General features: G+C 42.6%; 1 protein-coding gene across 2 annotated transcripts; it reads right to left on the bottom strand.

Annotated features, from left to right (window-relative positions):
- Window positions 1-239: 239 nt before the first annotated feature.
- On the bottom strand, window positions 240-13,287 carry flad1 (flavin adenine dinucleotide synthetase 1). Of its 2 annotated transcripts, none has more exons than XM_057835480.1 (11): window positions 12,725-12,928; window positions 12,392-12,478; window positions 10,566-10,710; window positions 9,777-10,154; window positions 7,508-7,621; window positions 7,153-7,420; window positions 4,225-4,372; window positions 3,962-4,060; window positions 3,376-3,565; window positions 927-1,000; window positions 240-834 (listed from the first exon to the last, which is right to left on the bottom strand). In XM_057835480.1, exons 2-11 carry the CDS (start codon window positions 12,397-12,399, stop codon window positions 699-701), a joined length of 1,560 nt encoding a protein of 519 aa, XP_057691463.1. In that variant the 5' UTR covers window positions 12,400-12,478; window positions 12,725-12,928; the 3' UTR covers window positions 240-698. The 2 variants fall into 2 exon arrangements, with proteins under 2 accessions (XP_057691463.1, XP_057691462.1); XM_057835479.1 differs by lacking the exon at window positions 12,725-12,928 and adding an exon at window positions 12,958-13,287 and having other exon boundaries at window positions 241-834.
- Between the last annotated feature and the right edge of the window lie 6,258 nt (window positions 13,288-19,545).

Genomic DNA, 19,545 nt, shown 5'->3' with positions numbered 1-19,545 from the left:
AAGGCAAATTGTGGCCACCCCAAATTGTGAGGACTGATATAGCACATTAAAAACACTCGTCTTAAAACCCATGTGAATCTAGCTTTTTAATCAGCATCTTGATATGCAATACCCGAGGTGGACGGATTAACTTGGCAAAGTGCTCACAAACCAAGATTTAAGAAATTTGGAAATAGACTTGTGTAAATTAAAAAACACAACAACAAAAAAGAAGTGTTCTATTCAGCTCATTAAAAATGGCAGCAAAACCCAATGTTTAGCATCTGTTTTTTTGCCAGTGTACTTAATGTATTACTTTAATTTGTTTTTATAAGTGAGATCTGTATTCTTCTTAACATCACTAACACTACTCACGGATTATATAAAGCCTATATACGTATGTTTTGCTGTGATGTTAATCTGTATTTCATGAGGAATTTGTAGTTAAACAGTAGTTTTTCTGGGTCATTTGTTAGACTGAATGACAAAACAACAATTCACACTTAAGATGAATCTATTGTATTTTGAAACAACCACACATCTATAGATAAAGATGACTTTAATCAGCAGCAGCTACTTGATCAGTAACATAAACATTCACAATTATGCAAACAAACAAAACTCTTCTTTAACCGCTCTTTCTGCTACTAAATTAGATTAAAAAACAAAAAAACAAAAACGAGAACACACATCCATGATTTCGTACAGGTGATACATCATTACACACGAGAGTTTCGCTCCTCTTCCTCATTTTCCAGCAGGTAAGCCGGCTGGTAACGCTTCACACCCCTGCTGTCGACCACCTGCAGCGCCGCGTTTCGACACGTGTTGTCCATGCTTCCCAGTGACGTGTACCTTTGCCACCGTGAGGGAAGATCACGCCATTAAAGATGTGCAATCAAATGGAGAGAATGAAAAAAGGAATGACTGGGTGAGTGTGCTCTTACCCTTTATCATAGAGAATGCAGTAGGGCACATATAAAGTCCTCAAGAAGGACCAAATGTCATGATAAGTCCAGTCCTGAGTTGAAAGGAAAAAGACACAAATGTATTTGGACACATGTATTGAATAATCAAGACCTTCAAGATTAAAAGAACAAAACACTTATATTGATTTAATATTTTTAATACAGTTGTTATTTCATACAGTAGTACCTCTACGTATGAATTTAGATCGTTCTGGGACCTGGTTTGTATGTCAAAATGGTCGCGTGTCGAGCTGGATTTTCCCATAAGAATACATTATAATTTGATTATTTCGTTCCACAGCCCAAAAACCAATGCCAAATACTTAATACACACTGCAGATACAATTACAAATAGCAATTACACATAGCAAAACAAAAAAAATATATAAATAAAAATCAGAATTATAATAATAATAATAATAATAATTACTTAATGTATTGAGTGTTAATGTGGTGGTGGTGTTTTGCAGGCTGCTCCTGAATGCACCGTGTGACTGACAAAAAAGTGAGTTTTTACTTTCTCTTTTCATGTTCTGTTGTTGTTGGTGTCGGCTACGGCGAACAGTAGCCGTGTTGCACAAGTTCTGTGATAAATCATTAAAAACCTGATGAAGCTTGTGACTTCCTTGCCGATGTTACAAAAATAATAACAATGACAGTCGTCCTCGAGATCGTAGACATATTCCGGCCGGATTGTCGAGCCACTTCACTGACATGCACACCATGCTACATTTGTCCCGACTAGTCGACGTCATCGATGACGTAAATGCGTCGGCGAGCACACCATCCTGTCGACAGTTGATAAAGGGTAAAAAATATATATGAGTGGAAAGTTGAGAATGGCGGATGCTCGGGATTCAAGTGGGGAAAGCGGCACAAAGCCAAGGGTACGCTGTCGTGTCCAGTCTCTTTAATGCTTTAAAGCTTACATACCACGGCAGCACGTTGGCCATGAATGAACACCAGAAGCGCTGTCACCCAGGTATAATTTTGGAAGACGACAGGAGACAACAAGCTGGCGGATCGTAAGTCTATTTTTTTATTGAAGCTGCCTTTATTTGGGTCATACGACAAAGTATTAGGGGCTAATATCAGACTAATGTAGCTGAATTAGCAGCTACGTACTTTAAGTAGCGCGTTGCTGCTTCCGTTAAAATCAACAATATTGAAAGCATCCTGTTTTAGAATCGGTTTGAAAAATAAGGAAATCCTTCTTATTTTACTTCATCTACATCAAATTATATTCAATAGAAGACTTTATTTATACTAACGCTTCGTCTTAGCTCCCACCAAAGGTACATGTATGTAAAGTGCATAGCGGCTCACAGCTAGATTAACCCTACGTAATAATGCGACTGTTTTTTCTCGTAGCAATATTACGACTTTAATCTCGATCTTTTTTTAATTTTAATTTTATTTATTTGGTCCTAATACTCCGTCGTAGCGTCGTATCACCGTGCATCATTACGTTTTTTTTTCCACGGACCTCATCCCAGTGATACGTGACATTTATTTATCTACTCTGCTGGTGCTGAGAACAATATAGACATACCACAAAAGAGAAAGAAAGAATTGTTTTGATTCCTGTAGGAAAAGTGAAGTCACAGCATTCTGAATCTGTTTACATTACACTATTTTGCACTAGTTAATGTTATCAGCATTTGACCTCATTGTTTATTTGTGATTTATTATTGCAATTTATGTTTACTTGTACTTTAATAAAGAATTTAAGTGTTCCAAAACGTTTTTTGAATTCATAATCATCAACATAAATTAAATGACAAGATTAATTTAAAAAAAAAAAAAAAAAAGTTCATTAAAAAATTATTAGATTAGTCGACTAATCGTTAAAAAAGTCAGCAGACTTATCGGAAGAAAAATAATCATTATGGACAGCCCTCCACCACGCTCATATGTTTCTATCACGTCCTTCTTAATTTCAATGGTAAGTGTCGCCTTTTTCCCTTTTTTCCACCACCTACACTAACCTTCTTGAGACCCATTTTGATTTCTCTAACAAATCCACTGTGCGTCCGTCTTGCGGGAAAACAATGAAATTCTGCCGCGGTCATAAATCGCTGTATTTCAAGCATGTCGTCATATGTCGAGACAAATGACAATTCAGTTTTACGCCGGAAGTCGAAAGGATTCGTATGTCAATGCGATCGTATGTCAAGGTACCACTGTATATGAAAAATTCCTCATTAGACACATGCTAAGTATTAAATCAATATATTTTAACAGTTTCCCAAATAATTAGATGGCAAATGGTCAAATCTGACCCTTTGCAAAGCAATTTCAAAAATCACAACAAAACATTAAGGAAAAAAATAAAGAGCAAAATTGTTTTAACAGTTCATGATTTTTGTTTTTTATATCTGACAATGCAATGGTATTAAAGTTCTTTCTCGTTGGGTGGGTTACCGACCAGTAACGGGTTGACTCTCATGTAGGATGGCCAGTCGGGGTCAGTGGGACACATAGGGGTGAGGGTGTGAGAGTAAGGGTCACTCCTTCTGGTGCCCATCAGGACGGCTTTCAGTTCGGGCCTCCGCTCCTGAACCTCGATCAAAGCCTGCCGAATACTGCCCTCCACGGCGAACAGATCCAAGTCATACCTGACAGATTAAATGATAGATACTGCTTAGCAACCATGTTGACCATGCTGGGAATTCAGTCAAAAATGTTGGTCGTAATCCATGACGCGACGCCAGCAAGTACCGCAGTAACTGAGATCACGCACTCTAATGATGATGTATTCTTGCACGCCTCAGCAATATAGTTCATTGTGTGCCATTTGTAAACTCCAAACATTGCTTTACGGTATACTTGTAAACTGAGCAACCCATCTAACACAAATGTATAAACTGGAACAAATTGAATCAAACATAATTGATATCAAAGGGAAAAGTGTGGAGTAAAACAGCATCGCATAAACCTGTGTTCAACCTCACTGCTGTATTAAGTTTGAATGCAGTGTATGGACGCACTTTAGAGGAGATTGATGACTTCACCTTTTTATAGTATCCTGAAGGAACCGCTCCATTTCCGAGAATGGTGAGACAATGCGGATGTAAAGAGCTTTCACCTTGTCTTTACTGTCCGGGTAGCGCCTGAGAGCAGAAATAGGACATTAAAACAAATAAATAACAGCAATAACACACAGATTCCCAGTCACTATCTTCTTGAATGTGTCGAGTGTCATGTTTTCTCATTTTATCTCATGTCTCAGATCATTTATCTTGTCTACCGCTTGGTGTTCATCTCTTGTTTTTACCTCTTCATTGCTGCGTAGTAGAGATGCAGCAGGGCTGTGCAGTCCTTGCCGCCGTTAAACCCGATGCAGACTTCCTCCGTGGAATACTGATCCAGCGCCGCTTCGACCGTTTTCAGTGCAGACGCAACTTTCTCGCCGAGCGGTGTGCCTGTGGGAAAGGATTAGGATATTTAAGAATGACTACGCAATTTGTACAAGCAATATCCCGCCATTCGCCCTTCAATCTTAATACTGGTTTTCATCAGCTTTTGCGGCTTGAAATCCTTTTTTATTAGCAGTCCCTTATGCTGCTCCAACCATAGCTAATTTCCATAATGCTTACAAAAGGAATCTAATAGCAATGTTTTGCCATTGACCTTAACTTATAAAATGTCACCCAATTCAAAATTTGAAACAGCATTTGAAAACAATTGAGAATTACTCTGTAATTAAAATTCCAAATGAAATTGTATAATAATCATAGGCGGAGTTTGACTTTTGGGGCTGGGGGGGGGGGGGGCACAATATGTTGATGACCCCTAAGCATAGTGTCAGCAATAAAATTAACTTACAAGAATATTTAAAATATAATGAGCGTTTTTTTTGTTTCTCGTTATTCTTGAGGGGAATTCTAAATCAGGCTGCTTAGGCAATACTTTTCGTCGTCATCCATTAAATTTGCTACGCCTGCCGGTGTCGTGCCAATGTAGTTACCCCAGTCAAAAATTGTATCCCCTGGGCGGAGCCATATGGAGGTAGATTTGTGTCTTTATTATTCAATCAAAAGAAAGTTGCTTCAAAAAAAAAAAAAAAAAAGTTGCATCAAAATACTGTATATATTTTCAACCGAAAAAATGTGGATGTAATTAATTGAAAATAATGTACTGTTTTCCTGCTGAGTGTGTATAATCAACAAATTGGCGTGGTCATTGTAGACTCTACAATATGTGCTCGTCTGTCAATGTTTGTTGGAAATACAGTAGTTGGAAACCTTTATTTATGTATTTATTTTTGTACTTTTTTAAAATTTTATTTTACAGACGATAACATTTTTAGTAAACGTCGACTAAAACTAGACGAAATTAGTCGCGAGTTTTCGTGAACAAAAACTAGACGAAGATAAATACATTTTGACATGACTAAAATATGACTTAGACTAATAGTATCATCGTCCAAAAGACTAAGACCAAGACAAAAATTGAAAGGGCTTATATAAAACAAAACTGGTGTCATGAAAGGTTTTTTTTTTTTTTTTTTAAATGTGCATATAAGGGTTAACGCTGATGTATATTCACAAATTTAGCATGGTTGATACAAACAACATATCAAACTAGGGAAGGAAATCTGATGTATGAAAGTATGGAAGAGTAAAAAGGAACTGTTCATATTAATTGAATAAAAGTCGGGAAAAAAATTGTTGGCAACGTTAGATGAGCATTTCTATTTCAGTCACAGTGTGTATGTTAGATTTTCTGTTCTTGTCATACTAATAACTAGATGTATAACAACAAATAGGTATGGATTATATATACATAAATATATATACAGTATATACTTTGGATTTTTTTGGTGGTGACTTTTTGGGAGGCTGGACAGTGTATATGTGTACATATCGACCGAAGGCCATTAAATTAAATTGTAGCAGACTTTAAGATCTGTACATATTGTTTCCTTGTCCAAAGAATCAATATTGTACCATCATGACATTGGTGATTTACACTCAACTACACTACTATTTACAGTACTAATAACCAATTCTAATGCAGTGTTTTTCAACCTTTTCTGAGCCAGGGCACGTTTTTACATTGGAAATAGTCTCGCGGCAGCAAACACACCAAAAATGTTCCAAAATTACTTTCTGTATATTTTATTATAAAATAATTTCTCAATATTTATACTTACTCAGTGTGAATCTTGAGCCTGTTTAGATGAACACAAAGCAGATACCCTGGCAGGAATTTCGTCAACAGCTCTCAGTCTCTCTCCGTTTTTATTTCTTTTTTTTTTTTTTAAAGCAGTTAGGCTTGAAAAGCTCAGAATTATCAGACAGGGGGACTTAGCAATGTCTTAAACTGCATCAGGGCTGAACATCTCGCTGACGATGGGTTTGCAGGCAGGTCGTATTAATGTCTCTCCCACAGTGTGGGACTTTTTGGATTTAGCAACCAGTTCAGCAACAAAGGAACTGGGTTTGAGGGCTTTCTCATTTACCTTTGTAGTTTTTCCTCAAAAAACGTTGCCTGTTTCTCTGTGTTTTGACAAAGGCAAACAAAATAGTCCATCGACTTGTTTTGAAGCGACGGGTGTTTCGTTTTAAGATGACGTTATTGCGCTGTTGGATAGCTGCTCGTGTTGCTTTCAAAAACGGCTCGAATTTCTAGCCATCAGCCACCTTGCTGTCCTCGACAATGTGTTGGAATATAACACAGGAGGAGGCTTGCCGGTCACCACAGATAGATAAAATGGAATATACTTGACGAGTGTAATCAAATGATGTACAATAGACGTGCTAGGGTCCACATTGTCGCGGACAGCAAGGTGGCTGATGGCTAGAAATCTGAGCAGTTCTTAAACACGACGCGAGGAATACCTCGTTCATCTGCGCACGACCGCAACCTTCTACTGACTCCTTCCTTCCTACTGTAATTCCCCCCGATGACGTAAAAGAAAAAAGAATGTCATATTGAATAATATCTCGCAGCACACCTGATGATCTCTCACGGCACACCGGTTGGAGAACTCTGTAGTAATGTAATTGTATTAAAGGTCCTGGACTCGCTGCAATTACAGTAATTACATCCACCATGATGGTGAGTTGTCCTTTTAATATTTTTATTTTCGAAATCTTTATGTTTCTAGGCTGGCCTTTCAAACACTGAATTATATGAACCTGCTCCGTGATGCAAAAAAAAAATAAAAATTTATAACACTGCTTGAAGTTTCTCTTACCACTGTTGGCTAACATGTACACCTCGGCGGTGGCAATGGATACAGGGTCTTTCACCAAAGGCACAACACTTTCTTTGGGCAGCTCTTCAATAAGCTGTGCCCGGGCTTTGTCCACCTCCTCCTGGCTGTTCGAGTCCAGGACCAGCCTGACTCGATGGTAGTTGCTCAACCAGTCGGGATATGAGCCCAAAGCAACCTTGCGACCCCAGGAGGCCTGCAGTTTAGTGAGCACAGGGGCAATTTCCGCTTCATCTGCAGCCACAAACACCTAAAAACAATTAAGTCATGGGTTATTTTATTTGAACAAATTTTGATAACTATTACCATATTAAACAGATATGATCACAGTTCTTACCTCGCGTGTATGAAAAGTGGTTCCTGAACTAGCAAAAAGGTGTTCCAGCCCATTAAATGCTCTCTCCATTAGAGACGGTATACCGGGGAAAATATACACATTACGCACGCTCACCTGTGAATGACAGAAAAGCGTACCAGCTTTAGCTGCAATTTAAAAATGATAATCAGAACAGCCTACTAAAATGACAGTGTTTATTTACATCAATTCATTGTTGAGGAAAAAAATACAAGTCATTTTTGCAAAATGTAATATGTGATGCAGTATAAAATACCCCTCAAAAAATATGACAATAACACAGAATCTGCATGAAATGCTCTCAAAAAACATGAGGCAGTGGTTAAACGTACTTTGTTATTACTGTGGAAGATCATGTCGACTTCTGTCATGTAACACAGCCTTACAAATGTAACCCATTCCACCATTTTAAACTCTTCTCCAGCATTTGTAAAGGGCAATATCTGAGAGCCTTATGAGTTGCAAAGATTATTGTCGCTGACTGTAATTTGCAGAGTTCTCGCTCTCCAGGTCAGGAAGCCCTGATATCCAGTCAAAAGGAAAAATGAAAGGACAAACCACTTTGAATTCTAATCTTGATGTATCAGGACATTGCATCAGGTCCTTGTGGCTCAAAATTGTGTAACGCGGATGTCAGAGGAATATGGGTAACTGTTAATCCAGGGTTACAAAATAATTTCCATTATCATGTAACAGCGAAGACAGCCCTTGTCAATTTAAGAAAATAAATTTAAATTTCACTTTAGCTGTTTTATCTGAAGGGAATAGTATCATTTCTCGTATTTACCGTTCGACTGTTTGTATTACTCTAACACACTTAATATAATCAATCAGGGAATACTATCTAGTATCTTTGTATTACTCTAATGTACCCAATATAAAATAAATAGCATTTATATCATAGTTTAAGGAAAACAAGATGAATATATTTGACATAGGACATAAGAGATATATGATGCCTTCTGACCACGGAAGCCCAACACTTGCGCCATGCAGCTGACTGAGCAAGTTTGACGCTGACTACCAGGTGATAGGCAAGACATCTGGGAGCTCATGTCTGCAACACCTAATCCCACAATCAGCTCTTCAGGACAGTCCAAAACAAATGGCGGGACGTCCTGTACTACAACACCCAATAACAAAAATAACTCTAAGTTTAATAGCTCCCACCTCAGTTGCCTCAGTAACCATGACCTAGCAACGAACGGTGACGCATGAACTTGACCGCCCAAATCTGCAACAGAAGAATTATCCTAAACAACACCCAGGCACACCCTTTGTCCGGCCCACCACACCACACACTTCAAAAAGACTGAACGTTTAGCTAACAACTGTCGTTTCTCGGGGACATTCCGATGTGCTCGTTGTTTTGCTGACCCTGGAACCAGAATTGCCTCTCTGTCGGGGACCTAATGCCTTGCCGTTTGATCGCTGTCGACCTAAATAAATTGTCAACATGTGTTTCGAAGCCTTCTTCCAGCTTACAAAATTGAGTCAGTACAAGGGGTTAAGACCAAGGTCAAAGCGCAGAGTTTGGCCTTTTGGCCGGGTCGTCTGAGTTTCGCCGGCCCGGGTCATTGGAGCTGCGCCAGCACGGGTCAAGCGGTTTGGCTGGCGTAATAACGGCAATCTGGCTGAAAGGTCAGATTCCTTCATATCTCAGATTTAATTTAGTCATGGGGGGTGGGTTTGCATTGAAATGAATGCAATGATACTCCAGACTTTTTCAAAAACTATTTTCAAACATTTTTTCTTTTGAGTTTTTTTTTTATTTTTTTTTTTTAGATTTGCTCTGAGGATAAAATACTCCAAAAATTCCTTTAACAATCATTTGTATAGACATTATTTAAAATGTGAAGGGTTGGACATCCCTATGCTTGATAATCAACTGAATGTAAGAGATAGGAACTCCTACTATATTTGTAGGTATCCAATTCCAGGCTATGGTGTTAATTTACAAAACTCCACAAATGTTGGTTTAAATTGAAAAGTGTGTGTTCGCGCCGATTTACTTATACTGTTGTTGGGCATCTTTTAAAATGGCAGTGCAGTTGGCTTTGAACTGTAAAAATAATACATTACATTCATTCATTCATTCATTACAATGCGCGCTAAAACAATCTACATGCATTAGTCAGTGAACATTTTGGAAGAAACACTGCGTTTCTGACACTTCAGTTTTAAAAACTCTCAACAAAACTAATGCAAGTAGAGGAAAGTATGCAAAAAGACATATCTTGTGCTCACCCACCAGCGGATAGCGAAGGGGTTTTCCCGTCTGCGAGTCTGTTCCAAAGTTGAGTTTGGCTGATCGAGGCACCATGGCCAACTTCATGGCCGGGCTGCTTTTGTCCACCACCCCGAAGAACTCTTCCACCAACCGTGAGAGTTCAGGGTGGGGATAGACCTCCTCTTGGAAGGCCATAGCAACGCTCTCAAAAGTGACGTCATCATGGGTGGGCCCGATTCCGCCTGAGGTAATGAGGTGAGTGTGCTGTGAAGACTGAAGAGCCACTTCTTTGGCGATGACCTCCTGGATGTCTGGAATGACTGTTATACGCTGCACAGACACACCGAGCTTCCTTAACGCTCGTGTAAGAAAGGCACTGTTAGTGTCCACAGTGTGCCCCTAAGAGACAAGATAAAAGAAAGTTGATTTAAATGACGACTTCAGGTTCCTGCTGGATGAAATTCCAACTTTCTAATATGGTAATGTAAAAAGAACTAGCCACTGCTAATCCTAAAATGAGTCTTAAAGATAATTCATCACACAAGTGAGAGGCAAGCTAACCGCTGTAAAATATAAAACAACAAAACCCAAAGTTGAACATGTGTTTGTCTAACCTACTCTAATGGCCTTTTCACACTAGCAGCAGCATAGTGTCAGTAGTTAGTGCTATTGTAAACCTTGAGGCAGAAGAAAATCATCTAACGACATCAATAGAGGTCTGTCAATTTGTTGATATGTCACATGGTGTTCAGGTTTTGGTGGAGTTCCAAATTATGCAGCTTCAATTTATGTTTTAGCAACCAGCCTCACCTTAAGTATCTCATCCCCAATAATAAGGATGGCTGCAGTAGGAGCCTCACCGTTGGCCATGGTGGTGGACATCGCCGCTCTGGTCAGCTGCGATGTCAGTCTCCTGATGCGCACCTCCGCTCGATGCAGTTTGAAAAAATGCGGGCTAAAAGACACACGAATATGTCAGTGAAATCGAGCATTTCATCCACTTTTTAAAATTGTTATTATTAATCAGCTATAACAGCTTTCTAATACATTGTGATGACTTGTTACTAATGCTTTGGCAGTCGTGGGTTACCATGGCTTTCTCTTCTGGCCTTAACACTGCCCGAAACACTGACCTACATTTAAAACTTTAATTCTAGTTTTTGTTCCATGACGTTATTGCTCTGCTTTTATGGTAAGGTTCAAATAGTGAAACTGCTTTGAGTACAGTGCATGTACATTGTGTGGATATTAGCTTATTTTCTCAGTGAAATTTTAGCAATAACATCAGATTCAGTAGTTCTGGCCAAAATACCTCAATGGGACGGTTTCCTTAGCCAATCAAAGTTAAAATTTGCATCATCACAGCAGTGTTGTTTTTGCCAGCCCTTTTAACTTTTTTCGTAGTCTCAGTCTTTTAGACGAAAATACTTATTTGTCTTAGTCATATTTTAATCATTTCAAAATGTGTTTGTCATTATGTAGTTTTTGTTGATGAAAACTGAGACCAATTTAGTCTAGTTTTAGTCGATGGTTACTTAATATTTTCGTCTGAAATTTTTAATTTTGAGCGCGTGATTTTCAATTAATTATACCCACCTGGATGCCACGAACTGCATGTCAAAAACGTTGTACGAGAGTTTAGGAGGACGCTCACCGCTAGTAATAGAATAATGCCTACACAAATGTGGATGTTATGCTAACCCTACGAGTTACACTTAGTGTGTGATGATCACTCAGCACAGACGCCATAAAGGGCTAAAGTAACATTGCGTATTCTCTCTTGCCAAGATGATAAGATAAAGCTTACCATTTACGTTTCAAAACAAGCAATGGGGAGACTGGAGAGGACACTAGTGGGTTAGTTTTGGGGGGGTGTCGCAGCATGTCACATGAGTGACACAACCAGACGCTGCTACGATGCAGACTAACTACACATTAAAATGTCACACTTTGTGATAATGTGACGAAAATTATGGCACATTTTCATCTCGTTCTCATCTCGTCAGACGAAAACTGGCATTCATGTCGTTATGTTTTAGTCTCCCAAGACACGTTTTTAGTTCGTTATTGTCTCTTCATCGTCATGAAAAAAATTGTTCATCGACGAAAACAACACTGCATCACAGAGATAATAACTGGAAGCCAGTGTTGACAAGGAAACATTTAATCATCAAGTATTTCATTTATTTGTCTGAAGTTATTGGGATGCTAATGAATAAATATTAAGAATAAACTGTTCCAGTTGACATATGTGGCACAGCTGCATGATGTTATAAAACTTTTTTGTACAGTTTTGTTTATATTGTTGAAACATGTTTGTGGTGGTTTTAAGAGAAGTATTAAGTCTGTCAAATCCCCATTGAAGGCCCAGCCCTAACTGCACCCATCACCACTAAATTAATTTTGTGAGCCTTACTTAGCAACAAAATCAACTCCCGGATTCACATTACTTTCTTGTGTCACACACAAGAGAACCAAAATGCTGGAAACAACTCTCATTATGATGCACTGCATTTAGCGTCAATCAAAACTGAAGGTTTATATGCAGCTCGTGTTGTGAATCTCATTTGATTAGTGCTGGAGTACCTAATGGGTTGGCCAGTGAGTATATGTACTGCATGGAATTTGAATCTTACATCAACATGAAGAATCCATCGGGGGCATCTTCAATTAATACACTGCTCAGCTCTCCTTGTTTCCTAACAGCTCATACCAAGAAGAGCCTTGAGGAGAAACATGGAGGGGAATATTAAAATGAATTACTGCTAGGTTCTCGTGAATAGGCATCAGATCCACGATGGCGTCTTCGCCTTGAGTTTCTGAATTAAAGTTATGACACCACCTGGTTTAAAAAACAATACTGTAGTTACAACATACTGGAAAAGTACCCTGGTAAAACATGCATAAACCACGCTTTATAAATGTACACTCCATGATGGTGGAAGGCGTTCGAGTTTCATATTCCTTACACGAAAGACACGGTGAATCCAACACTTCTAGGTGAACGTGATCTCAAGTACGACATAATCCGTCTCCTTGCTCCTTTCCGTAGCTCAGAGGTAGCAATGTTAGCATTAGCCTTAAAAATTCCATTCTATTTCATTTGAAGCGCATTTCCTCAATTCTCTAGCGAATAATATAATCATATATCGCGTCTGCTCATTATTTATCAAATACACTGGCTAAAGATAAGAAAACTTACTAGTGTCGAAATGTTTCCTCCTCGAGACAGCTGCAGTCCTTGCCAGTCAAATGACATAACAGTTCCTGTCCAATCATCACCACGGAATTGGTTCTTTTTGGCAAGGTAGCCAATCCAAATTCCGAAGGCGGGTCTTTGCATAACAATGCGGAAGTAAACAGAACGAAGGTCCTGTCCTAAATTGTAACGTAGGGAATGTGAAAGTACTTTTAAACGTAAGTCGCAACATTATGTAATTTATCTGTATGTTTTATTTTAAACTGATTAATTAAGTTTCATTATCTATAGTCGCAAAGCAGCCGAGCATTGTCAGACCTGTGCCTGACAACACATCACAGACATGCCTAGCATCAACTTCTTCTGGGGTGATGGTAATATTATACCCAAAAGTGAACTCGGGCGCTGCCATTGGTCAAAGGAGCTACTGCGCCTGCCAGATTGTCATTGAAAGATGTTCATATCTGGAGTTATTTGCCTCGCCCGTGGGTGGCGCAACTTTGCATATCTAAAATCGAGATACTGCTGCAATGTAACACGAATTGCAATGTTTTTCAAGGAAAAAATATATTTTTAAATTCACTATACAAGACATACAGGGATATTCCCTGTACTTGAAAGATACTTTGAACAGCGGAACATCAAGAATATGTAATTGTATTTATTGAAAAAATAAGGTCATTTTTTAATTGACTTTGATGATTTAAAATCGATGAGTGAATTACAAAAAAAAAAAAAAAAATGAATCAATTGTAAAGCATATTTTAGTTATTATTTGAAATATATTGAATAATGTTATCATTTTGATCAAATAGTACAATAAATAAATAGCCTAAAAATAATTTAAGTTTCTAATTAAAAAAAAAAGGCATCTCTCTTCATAAAAAAAAAATAAAATAAAATAAAAAAAATAGAAATCTGGTTTTTAGAGGTATTCTGGGCATATCCGACTGGCGGGAGGCCCCGAGAATGACCCAGGACACGCTGGAGAGACCATGTCTCTCAGCTGGCTTGGGAACGCCTTGGGCCTGGGGATCCTGCCGGAAGAGCTGGTTGAAGTGGCTGGGGAGAGTGAAGTCTGGGCTTCCTTGCTAAAACTGCTGCCCCCGCGACCAGACTCCGGATTAAGTGGCAGATGATGGATGGAAGGATGGATGGATGGACGGACGGACGGAAAATATATTTTTTGTTTTGATATGGTTTCTATAGGAGGACAAACATGATTCTAATTTATTAATATGAAATTAAGTTCAACTTGGTGTGCATCGTACAACAGAGTAGTTACGCGGTGCGTCGTTCTCTGTACGCTGCAAGTTTATCACGTCTTAATCAGATTATTTTTCTTGAATTTAGTCAAATAGTTTTCTCCATCTTACTTTTAGTGTTAACGACTACTTAACAGATTAATGTGTCAGATTGTATCACTTACTTTAAGTATATTACTATTCTTATTGAGTCCATACATCTAAAAGTTGGTCTTTTTTTTTACCTGAATCAAGAAAAATTTCCTAATAGTGTTTCCAACAATAGCTATTCTTGAATTAAGAACATTTCGGACAAGCAAGGTTTTTTTGGGGGATAAAATATACTAATTTATTGCCTAAAATAAATCTATAAATCTCATTTTCACCGTGCTATTTTTCTTATTTCAAGAAATCTAAGAAATTTTTACTTGAAGCGCTGGCAGATAATTTCACTCATTTCTTGTAGATTTACACCAAAAACAAGGGAATTTAACTAGATTTAAGGAGGGTGTGTTATTGCAATGAATAGGATGCACTGCAGGGAAAATTACAGTTTAATCATGAAGGCTCATTATGTACTTGTAGCCGATTTAGTCAGTTTGATAGCAGTCTAATATAGATACATACAGCATGTGTTGACCTCATTATAAGGCCTATATAAGGCTTTTAATTTTTGAAGGTTTAGACTTGTTTTTTTTTTTTTTTTTGGTCAAATATGGTTCTTTCAACATTTTGGGTTGCCGACCCCTGATCTAATAAGTGTGGCCATATGTTGCCAAATGTTTATAGACAAGTTTCTGAGGTACTTCCGCTTTACTTCTGTTAGGGTTCGTGGATGGGAGAGGATCCCAAAGCAGACAATGGGACGACAGGCTGTCAGAACAAAAATGGTTTTGTTTATTGTTCGGGCGTTGCTGGTGAGATCCAGACCGACGTGAGGCAGGAAAAGCTCGTGGGGGGAAATCAGGTGTGGAGATCCGACAAGGGGCGTGCACAAACAGGTCCTGGGACAGAAGCAAAAATCGTGAGCCGAGAATAGTAGTAAAAAATGTAAGTAAGGCGGGATACAACTGACAGTAGAACTAGACGAGTTGATCTGGGAACGAGGTGAGGCGTCCACTGGCTTTTTCAAGGCTGCTGATTGTGATAGCCTGCACCTGTGGCCGCTCCACCCGTCTGGCATTCAACCTGCAATCAGAAAAACTCATGCACGCCTGCCCCAAGTGGGCCAGGTTTCAGGAGGGGGGGGCAGATGCCCTAACAGGACCCCCCCGCCTACGGGCACCACCTGGCGCCCGACGAAGACGACCGGGATGGGTGCGGTGGAAATCCCGGATTAGCTCACGGGACAACACCCACCGGGCCGGGACCCAGGACCGCTCTTCCGGGCCATAGCCCTCCCAGTCCACCAAGTATTGGACCCCATGGCCTCGGCAGCGGACGTCCAAAAGCCGCTCCACTCTATAAGCTGGCCCCCCGTCGACCGACAGTGGCGGCGGCCGAGGCTGAACAGGGGGGGACAAGGCACTCAAGGCGACGGGCTTTACTTGTGAGACATGGAAGGTAGGGTGGATACGGAAATGGGCAGGAAGCTTGAGGCGCACTGCAGCCGGATTCACCACCCTCTTGATCTCATAGGGACCGATAAACCGGGGGGAGAGCTTCCTCGACTCAGTCCTCAGCGGCAGGGACTTGGATGACAGCCACACCTTCTGGCCTACCGCATAGACTGGCGCAGGTGTGCGGCGGCGGTCCGACTGGGCACGGGACTTTTCGGAGGCACGTAGGAGTGCAGAGCGTGCCTGCTCCCAGACTTTGGCGCAACGACTCACATGCCTCTGGACAGACGGGACTGCAATGTCTTGCTCTTGTGAAGGAAACAAGGGGGGTTGGTAGCCCAAGGAACAAAGGAATGGGGACATACCTGAGGAGGCGTTCGGCAGGGAGTTGTGAGCGTATTCAACCCAAGGGAGTTGGTCGCACCAGGTGTTAGGATGGGCCTGGGTGGTACAGCGGAGGGCAGTTTCGAGCTGCTGGTTGGTACGCTCACACTGGCCGTTGGTTTGCGGATGGTACCCTGAAGACAGACTCACACCAACGCCCAGAGCTGCACAGAAAGCCTTCCATACTTGCGAGGTGAACTGCGGTCCTCTGTCAGAGACAATGTCTACCGGAATGCCATGCAGGCGGAGCACGTGGTAGGTGAGCAGGTCTGCAGTTTCCTTGGCTGAGGGGATCTTGCGAAGGGGGATGAAATGGGCTGCTTTGGAGAATCGGTCAACCACGGTGAGGATGACTGTGTTGCCCCTGGAAGGCGGGAGACCGGTGACGAAATCCAGGGCAATGTGTGACCATGGACGACTCGGAATGGGTAAGGGGTGGAGGAGTCCGGAGCTGGGCTTCGTCGATGTCTTGCTACGGGCGCAAACATTACAGGCAAGGACAAAAGATCGGGTATCCTCTGACATAGAGGGCCACCAGAACCGTTGGCGCAGCACGGTCAGTGTCCTTCTGATGCCGGGGTGGCAGAATAGGCGGGACGCGTGTGCCCACTCCAGTACCTTGGAACGCATGGACTCGGGAACAAAGAGGTCGGATTGATGGCCCTCTCTGGGGTCTGGGTGGTCACGAAGGGCTTCCTTCACCTTCCCCTCAATCTCCCACTCCATCGAGGCAAGGAAGCAGGTCTGTGGGAGAATGGGCGCTGGCTCCCCAGGTGGTTCAATGGCCTGGAACTGCCGGGACAGGGCGTCTGGCTTGGTATTTTTTGAACCTGGGATGTAAGACATTGAGAAGTTAAATCGGCAGAAAAACATGGCCCACCTGGCTTGTCTTGGGTTGAGTCTCCGGGCTGACTTCAGGTATTCCAGGTTCTTGTGATCAGTTAGGACAAGGAAAGGCTGTGATGTTCCCTCCAGATGGTGGCGCCATTCTTCCAAAGCTAACTTAACTGCCAAGAGTTCTCTGTCCCCAATGCTGTAGTTGCGCTCCGCAGGAGACAGCCTGCGGGAGAAGAAAGCACATGGGTGTACCTTGCCGTCAGTGGGCCGCCGTTGTGACAACACGGCACCCACGCCGGTCTCAGAAGCATCCACCTCCACAATGAATTGGAGAGATGGGATAGGAGGGGCCAGTATAGGCGCAGAGGTGAAGCGGGCCTTGAGGTCGCTGAAGGCGGAACTGGCATGTCAGACCAACGGAACTGTGTAGTGGTGGAGGTGAGGGCTGTGAGAGGGGCCGCAATTCTGCTGTAGTTACGTATGAACCTCCTGTAGAAGTTGGCGAACCCAAGAAAGCGCTGGAGCTGCTTTCTGTCGGAGGGGCGTGGCCATTCCAGGACTGCCTTGACTTTCGCTGGGTCCATGCGCAACTGGCCCTTGCCAACGATGTAGCCGAGAAAAGCGGTCTCGTCGACGTGAAACTCGCATTTCTCGGCTTTCACGAAGAGCCTGTTCTCGAGGAGACGCTGGAGGACCTGACGGACATGAACTTCGTGTTCGGTGGGGGTGTGGGAGAACACCAGGATGTCATCAAGGTAGACCACCACGAATCGGTTAATGAAGTCCCCTAAGACATCGTTTACCAGATGCTGAAAAACCGCAGGGGCGTTTGTGAGGCCAAAAGGCATAACCAAATATTCATAATGCCCCAGGGGCATATTAAATGCGGTTTTCCACTCGTCACCCTCTCTGATGCGGACGAGATGATATGCGCTGCGCAGATCGAGCTTAGTGAAAACTGTTGCACTGTGGAGGGGGGTGAACGCAGAGTCCATGAGAGGCAGAGGGTGCTTATTCTTTATTGTGATGTCATTTAAGGCTTGGTAGTCGATGCAGGGCCGCAGGCCGCCATCCTTCTTGCCTATGAAGAAGAAGCCAGCGCCGACAGGCGAGGAGGAGGGACGGATGGTGCCTGTGGCCAGGGATTCGGAGATGTACTTCTCCATCGCCTCCCTCTCTGGTTGCGAGATGTTGAATAGCCGACCCTTGGGAAGAGCAGCTCCAGGAAGGAGGTCGATGGCGCAGTCATAAGGGCGATGAGGCGGGAGCGACATTGCACGATCCTTACTAAAAACCTGCCAGAGATCGTGGTAGCATTTCGGGACAGTGGACAGGTCGGGTTGCTCCAGCTTCTTGGCAGGACAGGACGGCACTAGAGCAGATCTGAGATAGTTAACGTGGCAGAACGGACTCCATGAGGTTAACTTGGGGAGGGTCCAGTCTATGGTGGGATTATGTTTCTTGAGCCAAGGTAACCCCAGGACCAAGGGTGTACGGGGACTCACAAAGACAAGGAAGGTGCTCACCTCTTGGTGGTTGCCTGACAGGAGCAGCTTGATGGGCTCGGTTTTCCGATCCACACTGAAAAGGAGTTTCCCATCAAGTGCCGTGGTCCTCAACGGCACAGGGAGCGGGTGCGTCGTCAGTCTTAGTTGGGTCACGAGCGCGTGGTCGATAAAGTTCTCGTCCGACCCGCAATCAACTAAGGCAGTAACCGAGCGTGACAGGCCCCTCAAAGAGAGCGTAGCGGTGAGCTGGAGCCGATCAGAGGAATCGTGAGACATGTGGCTTACCAGGAGTGCCTTTACTGGCGAGCCAGGACGCACCGGGCAGCCACGCAGAAAATGGCCACTTTTCCCACAGTAAATACATAGGCGTGTGTCATACCTGCGTGTGCGCTCCTCCTGAGACAGCCTGGCGCGCCCCAGTTGTACTCGCTCGGCGTCTACAGTAGGGGGCGAAATCGCGGGTGGAACGTGTGTGGCCTGGGCAGGAAGTGGAGCAGGCCGCGGGAAGATGGCTGAGCGAGGAGGAAGGGGGGTCGGCTGTTCAAGCTGCTGTCGCTGACGTTCACGCAAACGCGCGTCAATTTTGATGCAAAGTTTGATGACTCCATCCAAAGAAGACTGTTCATCGCGGGGGGCCATTTCATCTTTAAGGCGCTCATTAAGAGCGCGGATGAACACCTCTTGCAGCGCCTCGTCATTGAAACGGCTTTCTGCCGCTAACGTCCGGAATTCTACCGCGAACTCGGCGACGCTCCGAGTCCCCTGGCGAGCGGACATGAGCCGCTTGGCTGCTTCCTTTCCACGGACTGGATGGTCAAAGACCTTTCTCATCTCCTCTGTGAAACGGGAGTATGTAACACACACGGACGAGTCATTTTCCCATAATGAGGAAGCCCAATCAAGCGCGGCGCCCCGCAAACAAGCTATCAGGTAGGCAATTTTGGCTCTGTCTTCGTGGTATGTGTGCGGTTGTTGCTCGAAGATCAGGCTACACTGTACCAGGAAGGCGCGACACGCACCGAGGTTGCCATCATAAGGTGCCGGTGCGGGAACGTGAGG

The sequence above is a fragment of the Corythoichthys intestinalis genome, chromosome 4 (genome assembly GCF_030265065.1).
Source record: "Corythoichthys intestinalis isolate RoL2023-P3 chromosome 4, ASM3026506v1, whole genome shotgun sequence".
NCBI lineage: Eukaryota > Metazoa > Chordata > Actinopteri > Syngnathiformes > Syngnathidae > Corythoichthys > Corythoichthys intestinalis.
Note: the sequence above shows the minus strand (reverse complement) of the source record. Positions and strands in the feature narration are given on the sequence as shown.

Bases quoted from the DNA above. Each gene is read 5' to 3' on its own strand.
- flad1 (XM_057835479.1), bottom strand. The intron at 7,622-9,776 runs GTGGGTGAGCAC...TGTCATTCACAG, and splicing joins AACCCCTTCGCTATCCGCTG to GTGAGCGTGCGTAATGTGTA. The intron at 7,421-7,507 runs GTAAGAACTGTG...AATTGTTTTTAG, and splicing joins CCACTTTTCATACACGCGAG to GTGTTTGTGGCTGCAGATGA.